General features: G+C 43.0%; 2 protein-coding genes across 14 annotated transcripts in view; one reads left to right on the top strand and one right to left on the bottom strand.

The window, feature by feature from the left end:
• FOXN3 (forkhead box N3) overlaps nucleotides 1-14484 on the top strand; it is a 197172-nt gene that overhangs the window by 48368 nt on the left and 134320 nt on the right. For 7 of the 9 annotated variants that reach the window (XM_083437669.1, XM_083437667.1, XM_083437668.1 and 4 more), the window contains exon 2: nucleotides 2495-3051. In XM_083437669.1, coding sequence (XP_083293795.1) covers nucleotides 2509-3051 — 543 coding nt within the window. In that variant the 5' untranslated portion in view covers nucleotides 2495-2508. Of the gene's footprint in view, nucleotides 1-1758; nucleotides 1896-2494; nucleotides 3052-14484 lie in introns of those variants that run through there. The other 2 variants (XM_083437673.1, XM_083437670.1) reach the window with 2 other exon arrangements.
• The window catches only part of LOC310677396 (lysosomal enzyme trafficking factor-like), a 74516-nt gene that overhangs the window by 33765 nt on the left and 26267 nt on the right, over nucleotides 1-14484 (bottom strand). For 4 of the 5 annotated variants that reach the window (XM_083440296.1, XM_083440297.1, XM_083440298.1 and 1 more), the window contains exon 2: nucleotides 10970-12516. The exons of the other annotated variant lie outside the window; for it this stretch is intronic. In XM_083440296.1, coding sequence (XP_083296422.1) covers nucleotides 11798-12379 — 582 coding nt within the window. In that variant the 5' untranslated portion in view covers nucleotides 12380-12516 and the 3' untranslated portion in view covers nucleotides 10970-11797. Of the gene's footprint in view, nucleotides 1-10969; nucleotides 12517-14484 lie in introns of those variants that run through there. 5 annotated transcript variants of the gene reach the window in all.

Raw genomic sequence — 14484 nt, 5'->3', positions numbered from 1 at the left:
CTTTGGTCGGTCTTGCACGCCACTGTGCAATTAAGCTTGATGCTTGAGAGCTGCAGGATTTGGAGCCCCTGTACCCGTCTCTTAAAGATATGTCACTAGTTTTTGTGTGAAAATTGGTGGTATGATATGGCCCTTTGGGAGAACGCGGGCAAGTAAGCAAATTAAACTGAAAGAGAGCAGCATGTCGTCATAGCAACAGTGCAATTAAATTATGTTGTCAGCCATGATATAATTTTCCTATTTAAAAGCTTGCTCATGGGACATGCGTTCTGTTTGTACTGAACTCATTTGGCTACACTACTCCCAACTGGAAGTAGTGAATGGGGAGGAGGGTATAAATGATGTTTTAGGGACCCACACAAAGTGTGGTATCATTTAGGGCTTCTTTTTCTATGCATCCCTCTCCCACCCCCTTGATACTTGAGTGCTTAGATTCATTTAAAGGGAAACATTTTCTGAAATAACTTACCATTAAATGGTAAGTACAAATGAAAAGTTTAAATATTACTAGAGCAACAGGAATATGGAAGTGATTTCCGGGGCATAAAAATCTTTTCCACCACATTGGGAGGGGAACTGGGGTATGTAATTTCCAACTTTTTGCATTTTTAAACTACTTTTAAAAAACCTAATAAGTTACATTTTTGTTTTCATTTGCTGAGCTTGGCTTTACAGGGTTTGATATTAAATAACTTGTCCCCCTAAGATTTTTAATTTTCACCTATGTCATTGTCCAATTTTATCCATTCTTTATTGCATGGTAATCTTTCTGTGCCCTCCCCATCTCTAATTACCTCTTATGTAATTATAACATTCCCTTGTTTTAAACCATCTCTTTGACAGCATCAAAACACAATCGAAAAGTATTGTGTTGGGTGGACTTTTCTCTGAAAAGTGTAATGCAGTGTTTTTAAATTAGAGGTTCTGCTAAACACTTGTTTGACTCTTTTTTTAAAGAGCCAAGTTTCACTTCTCAGATGCTTTTTCTTTTAAAGCAGAAAGCCTTCCTCTTAGAGTATATGTTTGCTGACCTGTATAAAAATTGTATACCACACTTCCTGTTAAAAACTATTATGCAGTGTACGTAGCATGATGTATTTCATGAGAACATTTGCAGTTGGTGCTAGAGTAGGCGGACTTTCAATGTGCTTCATCATACAACTTTTGCAACCATGCGAAAGTTTTTGTGCTCTTAAATGAATAAAGAACAGAACAGGTACCAACTCCTTTCTTAAATAATCAAATGGTTGGCCTTAGGCCTTTGGTCGAAGTCTAGCCTGTTGTGGATCATATTGGTGCTGATGGTAGAAAGATGGCCTAGAGATCTACAGTCCTAACCCCACTTACCTGGGAGTAAGCCCCCTTGAGTTCATTAGGACTTACTTCTGGGTTGATATGCTTTGGATTGTAAGGTGGATGCTTAATCTTGAGCGCAGAAGTCAGACTTGATGCTTATAGGTGTACTTGGAAGTTGGCTTTTGGGAAAGAAAGAACTATGAAGATTGAGTGTGGATGTTTTTGTGTTACATTAATTCAAGCTTCTTTGTATATGTGTTGCAGCTTGTTTTGTTTAATACCCTGGTTTGAGATAATTAAAATGCACTAAAGCCTTGTCTATTTTTGCTTATTATTATTCTCTGGGCTCAGTATAGCAACTCTACTGATTGGTGTATGATGTCATTCTTCATGCTTTCTTCTAAGTCATGCTTATCATATCCATCGCTCACTCTTGTTTCATTTAAATTTGTTTCACTGGGGTGGAATCTCCTTTTGTGTCTCCTTCTCCCCCTCCCTTTGATCCCTGGAGCTTGATTCTTAACCCATGCTGCAGAATCCTTCTGCCCTGCTGTTTTGGAGGCAAAAAGTTGGTAGCTGCAGAGAATGAACACTTGGCTGTAAGTGTGTGTGTGTGTGTGTAAACATGGAGTTTTGCCTGCTTGCGCACTGAGCCAGAGAGGCTATAATTATAATGTGGCAGTGTTCGTACTGGAAGTGAAACAGCTGAACTTAATCTGAAGCAACTGGTCTTAAGCTCTCAATTTTTTGTGCTTATTACAAGCAGTAGGAGTGACATGACCAGCGATATTTGCAGTCCTCCAAGCCTAGGCATGCTTGCTCAGAAGTAAGTCCCACTGATTCCAATAGCGCTTACTCCTCAGGTAAGTGTAATGTAGGACTGCAGCCTTAGGAAGGACCCCTAGAATATATGAGTACCTTTCTCTCCACTTTAGAGCTTTGCAAGAAGGCAAAAATGAAGCATCTTCATTTGTATGCCAGCGATTGAAATCTCATTTCTGCTCTAGCTTCTGAATCTTCCTGCTTAACAAGCCTGGATGTGTGTTTATGTTATGTGTGTCTGTCTTCTTGTTTTTTAAAAAAAGTAGAATTCATAAAAGGCCAAATTGTAGACTGGGGAAAAGCTACCAGAATGTTGTGATGCTGTCTATACCTTTACCAGCTAACGCTCTTTTTAAAAATTTGGATTTATTACCAGGAGTCTCCGTCTAAATGGGTCCAGTTATGCCTCCCAGTAAGAAGCCAGAAAGCTCGGGAATTAGTGTTTCCAGTGGATTGAGCCAGTGTTACCGGGATAGAGACTTAGCAAAGACGCTTCACGACGATGAGGACTTAGACTTTCCTTTACCTGCCCTCCGGTTGGAAAAAGGTCCCATGGAGGATGAAGAGCTCACCAACTTGAACTGGTTGCACGAGAGCAAGAACTTGCTGAAAAGTTTCGGGGACTCGGTCTTAAGAAGTGTTAGCCCAGTACAAGACCTTGATGACGACACCCCTCCGTCGCCTGCTCACGCTGACATGCCCTACGATGCCAAGCAAAACCCCAACTGCAAACCGCCCTACTCCTTTAGCTGCCTCATATTTATGGCCATTGAGGATTCTCCAACCAAACGGCTGCCTGTAAAGGATATATACAACTGGATTTTGGAACATTTTCCTTATTTTGCAAATGCCCCCACTGGATGGAAAAACTCTGTGAGGCATAATCTGTCGTTGAATAAGTGTTTTAAGAAGGTGGACAAAGACAGAAGTCAGGTGAGGCTGGAGTGATACTACTCCTTGTAACCCATTTGATCTGCTGATGGGGATTTCCTATTGTTTATATTCTGCCTTTTGTTCCTTCTCTTTTGTCCGTGAGAAATAGCTTCCAGTGATTCTTAAGAGGATCTTTGTTCATAAATCTAGTCATATTCTCAGTGTATTTCCCGCCCCCGCCTAGTTGCTCTCACTCTTCCCATCTCACTCTTCAACTACTGGGTCCTGCTCAGGACAAACTTCTTAAAACTTATAGTTAACAGAATACAGGGCAGGCTTTTGGGATGCAAATCGGTCCAGGATGCTTTGCAAGCCAGCAGTAAAAAGCATTTTTAAAAGTCATTGGGGTCATACCCCCAGGGCAGCTGGTGGGGAGGCAGAGAGTCCAGCTGGAACAGGAGCTGATGGCCCTTGGACAGAGTGAACCCCTGACCCTCCTGAAATGACTAAAACCATACAGAACATGCCTTCTTCAGATTTGGAGACAATGTGCTGCCTGGGGCTGATGGGAGTTGTAGTCCAAAATATCTGGAGGGTGTCAGTTTGGGAAAAGACAGGTCTAGAACGAGTTGTCTCAATCAATCTGAGTTGAGAGCTTCCATCTACTCAGAAGTAAACCTTATTGAGTTCAGTGGGACTTTATTCTAGGTGAATTGGTATAGGATTGCTGCCTAAGTGTAGCATTCAAGTTTGTGATTTTTTTTTTTTGAGGATCTGACAGCTGAATGACTTAAAGAGCCTTTAAGATGGGAATGAATCCTTGACAATTCATAAACTTCCTAGCTCACTCACTGCCTGTGTTTGCACATCATTTGCACATGGTTCAGTGCAATGTGCACGAGCCAAAGTCAGTCCTGGGACTGCACACTGTTCTCTCTTTCTCATGTGGCCAGGAGGTTGATACCAGACAGCTTCACCCTCAGCTCCAGTAAACCACAGTCTGCCTAGTTGTCTGGACCTGGAATTGCAACAAAACAGTTTCAGAAACCATGGTTTGCACAAGACTTTGTGTTCACCACATCTTCTCGCATCAGACAACACAGCAAACTGCTGTCAAGCAGAAAGCAAAAGCCTCCTCCCATCCATGTTTAAAATGCAACAAACAGTCCTGTGTCTATTCTTCCCATCCTCCCATTTTTAGTTCATTGCATTCCAAGAGCCAGTATTTGCTCTTGAATAGTTCATTTTTAACAGCATTCAAATCTTTGTCTAGACAGCTGTAAGAAAGTGCTGCTTGTATAAATGCATGTTGTACATGGCTTTAAGAAAAAACCTCCCATCTTGTCTCTCCATGAATAACATGAAATACTGTGCTTGGGTGATGGTTTCCTGCTATACTAGAATCCTAGAATTGTAGAATTGGAAGGGACCCCAAGGCTCATTTATTTTAACCTCCTTCAGTGCAGGAATGTGGTTCCCATCCAATTTGAAACCATACTTGACCAGACACTGCTTAGCTATGCAAATGTGCCAGCAGTTTTATTGCTGCACCGCTAGGAGTACTAGATGCATGGAAACCGCAGAGGTTGGGTTGAACATTGTTCTTCGCTTAGTTACTTCTATAAACATTTTTTTGAGGGGGCGAATCTTTCCTAGACAGGTTGCATCTCTGATAATTGGAGTAAACCTTGAAAATGTTTGCAGTTCCTTCCTTATTCCTAGAATCAAATGTAAAGGTTCCTGGGTGACCTTGCATCCACTTTTGTTCTTGTTATAAACTGTTGGTTTACTATGCTTGTTGCCTTCTGTTACATGGGGCTTTTAGTGGTGCTTAGGCTCAGGAGAGATGAAGCCACAAATACTCTTGTACGTACATCCACACAGACCAGTGTGTCTGGGGGGAAATTTCGATTGCAGAATAAAGGCTTGGCCTGTTCTTTTCTGTGCTTGAGTTGAGACATGAGGTGGGATGAGGTGAAGTTCTGGTATCTTCAAGGAGAAAGTATTTCACATACTCAACTTCTTTGCTAGCGATATTGCAGGGAGCTTGAGCTGTGTGCTTGCTTGGGATCACATATCCCTTTGCTTTACTTAGGAATCTGCCTTGCGCTAGGTCAGACGATTTGTCCATCAGCCTCAGGTAGCATGGCCAAGGATGAAGGCAGCACCTCTCCAGAATCTCAGGAAGAGGTCTTCTTTCATAACTTGCTACCTGAGCCTTTTAACTGGAGATGCCAGGAATTGAATGTTGGACTTTCTGCATGAGCAACATGCACTCTGCCATAGGGCCCTGGTCCGTCCCTATAGTTTTAGCAGCTGAGCTATATCGTATGACTAAAGACCTTTCTTTGGACCATTGTAATGACCTGGTAACGTCTTGTGGCTTCTTCTGAGACTCTTATATTTAAGTACAAAAAAATAATAAAATAAAATAAAAATCACTATCCCAAGAATTCCAGAATGCTGTCTCTAATCAGGTTGGATGATGCTTAGTATGCCTTCTTTTGGCAACTCCTGCAGCCAAGCTGGTGCCAAATGGGTTGCTCTGCTTTCCTTTGGACCACATCAGTGAGGCCAAGAAGGGGATCTTGTAATCTGGGCAACCCTGGACCTCCATGCACACTGCCCAGGCTTTCACCCTGGGGAGATCACTTCAGTGCTGCTGACGCAGCAGTTTGATTTCACCCCCAGAAGTGCTTCCCATTGTCTCTCGAGACAGACAGGTCCCAACAGCAAAATCCTATGAGCACATTTCTGTTGTGTGGCTCTTTCCTTTGTATAATTTGAAAGGTGAAGGGGTTGAGGTAGCTTGATTGCAGAATGCTAGTTGCTTATGTAGCCGTGTTAGAAGCATGTCCTCATTTCAGTGGGAGGATGCATCTTGCAAACAGCTGCTGAGGCAAGATTTGCCTGTGTGCAGTAAGGAGGCTTCATTTAAATCAAAGCTGATGAAATTTAGGAACTTTATTTGTTACGTAAGCAAAGTAAGTGGCAGGTAAGAGTATGGTTATTCGGACTCTCCTGGTGATTAAAATGGTCAAGAACACTCAAAAGAATAAAAAACAACATCATTTTCCTTAATTATTTGGCCAGGCGTAAACTTTCCCATCCTTTCTTCAAAATGCTAGAAAGTAGAAATGGCATAGTGGACATTGGGTATGCTTCCTCACCCTCTCCCAATTGCCAAAAGAGAGAAATGGTACCAGCTATCTCTGCAGGCCTGAAGTGATTGTTGTACAGTGATACCTCGGGTTACATACACTTCAGGTTACAGATGCTTCAAGTTACAGACTCCGCTAACCCAGAAATAGTACCTCGGATTAAGAACTTTGCTTCAGGATGAGAACAGAAATTGCGCAGCAGTGGTGGGGCAGCAGTGGGAGGCCCCAATGAGCTAAAGTGGTGCTTCAGGTTAAGAACAGTTTCAGGTTAAGAACGGACCTCCGGAACGAATTAAGTATGTAACCAGTGGTACCACTGTATTACTTCAGTTTCTATTATTTGGTGTTGGTGAAGGTGCTACTGTTCAGCATTCCAGTCAACTGGCCTATGTATGTGTGCCAGGAAAAATGAGTGGTGCAAGTACAAATCCTGGTTTTGTGGCAGGGGTCATTGATGTATTGCCCTCCAGATATTTTGGATTACAACTCTCATCATCCCTAGCTATTAGCCAAGATGGCGGAGAACGAAGGAGAGTTGTAGCCTGCAAAATCTGGCAGGTACCACATCGGCTAGTCCTGATATTCGCTTGAATATAAAAGCATGCAACAGATATGTGTTCTTTTAACCTTCAGTTAAGAGGATAGTCCCAGAAAACCTTGATTATAAATGGTATGTGTTGTTTAGCTGTGGAAGGACAGAAGGAAGTTGAACTCTGCATACAGTAGTTTTATTCTGCAGTGGTCTTTTCTCTTCTACACCTTCCTTGGCACCAAGCATTCACACATCATCAGAACATGAGAAGAGCCTGCTGGCTCAGGCCAATGGCCCATCTAGTTCAGTATCCTGTTCTCAAAGCGGCCGACCAGATTCCTGTGGGAAATCTGCAACAAGCTTCCAGCACAGAAGTAGTCTCCCGTCCTGGGGTTCCCCGCATCTAGTATTTAGAAGCATCGCTGCCTCCAGCTGTAGAGGCAGAGCATAGTCCTTCTGGCTAGCAGCAGCCATCAGTAGCCATCTCCTCCATGAATTTGTCTAATCGTCTTTTAAAGTATTCTAGATTGGTGGCCATCACTGCTTCCCCTGGGAGCGAGTTCTATAATTTAACTGTGTGAAGAAGTCCTTTCTTTTATTTGTTCCAAATCTTCCAGCATTCATCTTCATTGGATGTCCACTAGTTCTAGGGTTAGGAGAGAGGGAGACAAACTTCTCTCTACCCACTTTTTCCATGCCACCAACTTTTATCGTGTCACCTCTTACTTGCCTTTCCCCTAAACTAAAAGTCCCAGATGCTACAACCTTCTTTTATTTAACATTAACATCCCCCCAGCTCTTGGTAGGTGCTTGGTGAAAAGAGCTGATAAAGGTCTTTTAGGAGTTGCATCAGGATGCAGATAAGAGGAGGGTGGGTTCTGATTGTTGGTTTTTTAAAAAAAAATCAAGGTGATTCAGTCGTGGTTTACAACATGAAGAAAAAAGATTAGCTTTAAACCACGATCTGCATAGATAGATCTGGGCATAGATAGCTGTGGTTGGCTGAAACCATTTTTGATTATTGATTTCTAACTGGGCAGAGCCTTTAGAAGAAGGGTACGCTCTCTGTTGTTTTTGTCCATGGAGTTTTCTTGGCAGGGATACTGGAGTGGTTTCCTGGTTCCTGCTCCAGGTGGATCATGTTTGGTCAAAGCTCTCCACTATGACCTGTCCATCTTGGGTGGCCCTGCACAACATAGCTCATAGCTTCTCTGAGTTATTCAAGCCCCTTTGCCATGGCAAGGCAGTGATCCATGAAGGGGATCATGAAGACAGGAGTGCCTGGCGTGCTCTGGTCCATGGGGTCACGAAGAGTCGAACACGACTAAACAACAACAACAACACGCTGTTTCTTTAAAAAAACAAAAACATTTTCTCAAACAGTTGAAAGATTATTGGATGATTGTTAATTTAATTTTATGCCTAGCTGCAGAAGGATATTAGTTTGAAATTATACACACACATTCAGAGGCCAGTGTTAGAAATTAGCAGTGTTAGAAATTAGCCAGGCGCTAGGTGCATTTTGCTACTGGCATGGGTCCAGGTATGACTACATGGAGATTTCTGGGCACCTGGTGGGCGACCGCAGTTTAAAAGCCTCTCATTCCATAGATAATTCCATTTCCGTTTCCACTGTGTGTGTTTCTCCTCCCGTATTGGGACAAGTGAATTGTTGTCAGAGCAAACTACAGTCAAGCAATGTAGTTGAGATCGTAGAATTGGAAGGGACCCCAAGAGTCATGTGGTCCAACCCCCTGTTAAATAGACATCTGTTGTGCCAAACGTAACCCAGGTTTAATGTGCCATTCGCCCCCTAGCTTGTATATCTGTGTTTCTAACACTGGCAGAGGGCAGGATCCTACCTCCCAGGGCAGGGGTAGCCAGCCTGGTGTCGTCCAGATATTAATGGGATCGTAACTCACTTCATATTGGGACACGGGTGGCGCTGTGGGTTAAACCACAGAGCCTAGGACCGTTGATCAGAAGGTCGACGGTTCGAAGTCCCGTTGCTCGGTCCCTGCTCCTGCCAACCTAGCAGTTCAAAAACACCTCAAAGGGCAAGTAAATAAATAGGTACCGCTCCGGTGGGAAGGTAAACGGCGTTTCCATGTGCTGCTCTGGTTCACCAGAAGCGGCTTAGTCATGCTGGCCACATAACCCGGAAACTGTACGCCGGCTCCCTCGGCCAATAAAGCGAGATGAGCGAGGCAACCCCAGAGTCGGCCACGACTGGACCTAATGGTCAGGGGTCCCTTTACCTAACTTACTTCATATGACTGTGGTCATGCTGGTTGGCGCTGATGGGAGTTCAGCAACATTTGGATGACACTATATTGACTACCCCTGGCTTATGGGGCAAAGAAGACATTTTGACTGAGCAGAGGGCGGAGGTTAGAAGATGCTTAAAAAAATAGGCTGACTCTGTGCCAGCACACTCACCTTTGTGTACATACCTCAGGGGGAGGGGGAAAGAGGCTCTGTTATGCTCCAGCTCAGCCTTTGCCAACCTGATGCCCTCAAGATGTTTTGGATTACCAAACAGTATGCTTGGGGATGATGGGAATTGTAGACCCAACACCTGGAATGTGCCAGGTTGGGATCTTCCACATGAGGAGTGCAGGAGGACAGTTGCCATTAGTCGTGTTTTTAAAAACTTTTTCTGATTGCATTTCTGTCTTGGCACACTCAAATTAATAATGAGAAAGGCGTTTACTTGTAGACCCATGATCTAGAATTTTTCCAGGAAGCAACTGCTGGTAGGTACAGGTAATATGTGCTAGTAATGCATATTCATAATTTGAAAACAGAGCAAATTGCAGAGCTCAGCTAGTTAGTCAGCATAAGATTACCCCCATAGGCTTAGTTGGGTACAGGATCAAAGTGAGGCACTGGAAGATTTGCCAGTTCCTTATCACTATTATCAAGCCCATTGATTAATTTATTTTTAAAGTATGGCTCATTATATTTTGTACCATATTTGTAATGGATAAGCTGAATAGGCAGATATTCTAAGTTCATTCTTACAGTCCTAACATAATGTATTTGAGACTATTCAGTTTAAAGAAGTATGTATTGGTTTTGCTTTAACATGTTTGGATTCATTTTAGATGACATTTTTAACTAGGCTTTTTTTTTTTTTAAAGAATACTGTAGCCTTTTTATTTTATTTTAAAGGAATTAAATCCTCTTTAGTCTGAGAGCAATACAGTGCTTGGGTTGCTCCTGACACCAGGATGGTTTTAGATTGCTGGTTAAATTTAATGTGGCTGTTTATGAAGAGGCTTGACTGAATGTTTCTCTAGTCATTACTTGAATGCTGTCCCCTTTCCTGGTTGTGATTTTATGCTGTGTGGTTTGAAATATGGCTTCTATTTTATTGTGAGGTTGTGTTTTGTAAGTTGCCTTGAGTTCACTTGGAGAAAAGAAGTGAAAACAGTGGTTGCGAATGGGATCCGTTCTGGAGCGATTCGCCTCTTCCGCGCATGCGCGTGATGTCATTTTGCACGTCTACACATGCGTGAGCGGCGAAACCCGGAAGTAACCCTTTCCAGTACCTCTGGGTCGCCACGGGACGCAACCTGAAAAGACATAACCCTCAGCGTTCACAACATGAGCTATGACTGTATAAAGTGTCCCCCCCATCCCCAATAAATGGGTTGCAGTGATCTCTTTGGATATATGTACTAATTGTGTGAAATTTTTTAGTTCTCTGATGAGGACTTTTATTTGTTACTGCTCGTGTGTAGATGGTGACTTGATGGGACAGGAACGGAAAGATACAATTATATGCATGACGAAGTTTTATGTTTAAAAGTCTGCATATCCTACTAAACTGGCCCAGTAAAAGATGACATGCTGACCTTATTTGCATTTCCTATATCTTAAGTGGCCCAGAGTTGCTATAAATAGCAGGCAGAGTTGTTTGTTGGGTGAGATTGGTTTTCACTGTATGCTCTTGATACCCCTTACTTAATACTGAAGTGTACATTGCAGAGAAACAGAAGATGCTACACAGCACTGTGTCTAAATAGAAGTTGCATGCATATTGCATCTTGTCCAGTTTCAATTGGTAGAGGGTGTTTTTTTTTTTTACTAGTGTTTTTCTTTTTATTAAACACAGGCACACACAATAGTAGAGTTTTTCCATTGTTGCTATATATCTGCTTTTAGCACGGAAAAATATCTATTAAATGGAAAGTGGACATTTTACTCCAGGTATCTTAACATCAAAGCTGCTGTCGTTTTTGTTTTGGGGTGTGTGTGTACACACACACACACACTATGCTTGTGATGATCTCATTTCCTAACTTACTGCAAGTGTGTTCCTTAAGACACACTTATTAATCAGCTCTAAAATGTCTGATTCTCCCCACTCCGCTAGTTAAGAGCCTGCTCTCTTACCCAACATGTCCAGAAGACAAAAAAGTAGCCACAATTGTCTTAGGCATAATGGTCATGATCTTTCTAGTCTTCTGGACGATCTTGTGTCTGCTTCCCCATCCCCTTTGCTTCGACTTCTCTGTAGTTTCAGCAGTTCCAAAAATAATCTAATTCAGTTTAAACTTTGCATTTTTTGTGAGCGCTCCACTGTGTGGTTGTGATTCTTCGTGTCTTTATTACGCACGTGGACTCCTCTTCCACAATAGAAGCAATGAGTACACAACTAACTTTAAATGGAAAGCAAATGCTTGTTTAGGATTGATCATTGTTTAGAAGTTGTCTGTTTACCCGGCAGTTCCTCTATATGTATTTGCACTCGGGGCTGTAAATCATCCACTGATCCTCCTCCTGAGGGAAGCTTGAAGGTAAAAGGGGGGCGTGCACAGTGAAATAAGGTTTCAAGTAGGTTTTCTCCACAAAAACTTCAGGAGTGTAGAAATTCTGCATTATAAGGCAAATATGAAGAATGTCATCCCCTAGTCTCAAAGAAAGCTCAGTCATTCCAACAAATGGAATGCAACCATACTCAAAGTCAACTTATTCAAAAAAGGTTGATGCTCTATTCAGTAGTTAACGTGGAGAAAAAGAATTTCACATTCCGTTTGTATATTCAACTGATACAGCCAAGATCCTTCAGGTTATCTAAATCGTTCATCAGGAAACGCAGATGGGTTTAAGTGTCAGTCAGTTGCAGTCTGCTAATTTGGTTGGAGGCCTTCACAAATGTTTGGTGACGTTGGCAAATGACAGCCAGGCAAATAGGAACAATACAGTAGCCCACCATTTGGGGATCAGCTCTTGTATAGGAATAAAGGAACAGAAACATTTGCAAATAAGGGATCAAGAAGATAATAGTCCACAGCCAAAAGGGTACGGACAGCAGCCGTGTTTTTAAGGAGTGCGTCCAGGTGGTTTCTTCTCTCAGTTTTTCAGGAGGTTGCTGGATGTGCTCCAGTGCTAGTCTGTTGTAAGTCTCATTGATTTCAAAGACATAGTAAAATGCGGCCGCACTTGCTGTTAAGTATAATCCCACACCAATCCATCCCATCCTCTGGCGGAAGTTCATCATTCTCCATGCTTTGAACCTTCCTCCTCCAGAAAACACGGGAACGAACAGCCAGGAGGAGGGAGCGCGGGCGGCCCAACCCCTGTCACCCCGCCGCCTCTCCTGCCGAGCCGCTCTTTGAGTCCATCCCTTCCACTGCCCACCTGGGGCCTGCCCCTTTCGAGCTCTGCTTCTGGTGCCATGTGACATGGCTGCCGTCACGTGAGGAGGATCCAAAACGAAGACTTTCTGTGCTTCACTTCAGACTGTTTCCCCTTAACAGGCAGTGTCACCTTCACTATTGTCCACAAGCTGACGAGCTTGACGTCTGTAATCTTCAATACTTGCTAAATAAATAAAAGGGGAACGTATAAGAAAAGAGCTTAGGAGATGACATATTTCTGAAATCTTTTGAGAGGCTGCAGTGGATGCAAAATAGCCTTTTACAGTTCTTGTCAGCTCTGAGAGTTATGGGCACTGGTTAATTGTGTTTGCTTCTCTCAGCCCCTTCCCGGCCTAAAATAAATGGTTTATTCGTGAAGTTCAGTTTTTTGCTTTTTGCCTTTCACTGGACATCATGCTCTATGAAGGGATTTCAGGTGCTGTCTTCTTCCTAACACAAATAATGCAGCCTCTACAACAGGGGTCAGCAAACTTTTTCAGCAGGGGGCTAGTCCACTGTCCCTCAGACCTTGTGGGGGGCTGGACTACATTTTGGAGAGAAAAATGAACGAATTCCTATGCCCTATGAAAAACCCAGAGATGCATTTTAAATAAAAGGACACATTCTACTCATGTAAAAACATGCTGATTCCCAGACCATCCGGGGGCCGGATTTAGAAGGCGATTGGGCCAGATCCAGCCCCCAGGCCTTAGTTTGCCTACCCATGCACTACAGCAGCGGTTCTCAACCTGTGGGTCCCCAGATGGTGTTGGACTACAACTCCCATCTTCCCTGAGCTCTGGCCTTGCTAGCTAGGGCTGGTGGGAGTTGTAGTTCAACAACATCTGGGGACCCACAGGTTGAGAAAGGCTGCGCTACAGGATCTGGAAGGCAGGAAGGGCTGCAGGCATCTCTGCTCAACCCTTCCCCCCCAAAAAAAAATCTTTTATACATTTAAAGCCACCTTAAAACACTAGCCTGGAAGACATGGTTGAGCAAGAACTGTATGCAGGTGAATGAGCAGTCAGGCAGAGGAAGGAGCCCTCCTCTTAGCTCAGCCCCATTGCTGGAGGGTGGCATTAACATTTTCCAAGCAAAGTACTGTATTTTGCGTGATGTATTACATCAGGTGGCACACCTCAATGATATAATTACAGTGTGGATGTAGACATGTGTTGGATGGGTTTTCACAGGCACTCATGAGAGAGATAAGGCGTGCAAAGCACCCAGCGGCATTCTGTCAGTTGTTCAAGCATCTAGTTGTTCGAAGGCTGCATGCTCCTTTGTTGTGTGCAACAAATATGAAGCAAAAGAGTATATTATTATTTTAAAATGTTTCTCATTGTTTTCAACTGATTTCACAATTACTGTAAACCGTGGCTGTTAAAGTAGTATAATGTGGTATTCCTAGTTAACAGCGTATAACCACATAAGTGAAACATGGTGATTCAAGAAATCCACTTGTACACTTCGAAGACACCAGTAGACCGAAAGAAAATAGTGTCTCCCTCTCCACCCCTATATTTTGCAGTTGAGACGACTTGTTCATCTTTCTGCAGTATTCAGTTTGAATTTATGCTGCCTCTATTTTGTAAGTGTAGCTACATTGGTATAATTCATTGCCACAGATTACCATTTAATGACTTGCCTGCTGAATGAGATTTGCAGCTAGACAATCTCTTCTAATATACCCAAGAACAGATGAGAAATGCTGTCAGGCTTTGCCTACTGACAATTCAGCATCCCATGTACTAACCGTGAACTAATTTATAGCACCATCTATGCACAAGAAGGAGGTATCAGCAAGCTTGAGGGAAACCCAAAGGTTGTACGTGTACAAAACAACTTTTAAGAGGGAACCACATCTGTCCAATAAGGACTAAGCATGCCCTGTGGCCTTTAGCTGACTGCCATGGGGAAACTGGGGGAATGAGGCAGCAATGGAATGGAGAATCCCATGAAAGGTCATGACTCACTGGCTGGAACCCTGAACACTGCAAACTGTTGGTGTGTTTTCGGTCCCACTTGTTATCTGCATGTTCAGTATTATTTCTGCATTCACACCCATCTTCTTTCTTTTAACTCCCATTTTTTCTCCTCCCCTCCATTTTTTTTTTAAAGTTTAAAGTAAGCTGGGATGAAGCATGGGTGC

Source organism: Podarcis tiliguerta, assembly GCF_965153285.1.
Source record: "Podarcis tiliguerta genome assembly, chromosome: 1".
Taxonomy (NCBI): Eukaryota; Metazoa; Chordata; class Lepidosauria; order Squamata; family Lacertidae; genus Podarcis; species Podarcis tiliguerta.
This window is presented reverse-complemented; position numbering and strand designations above follow the sequence as displayed.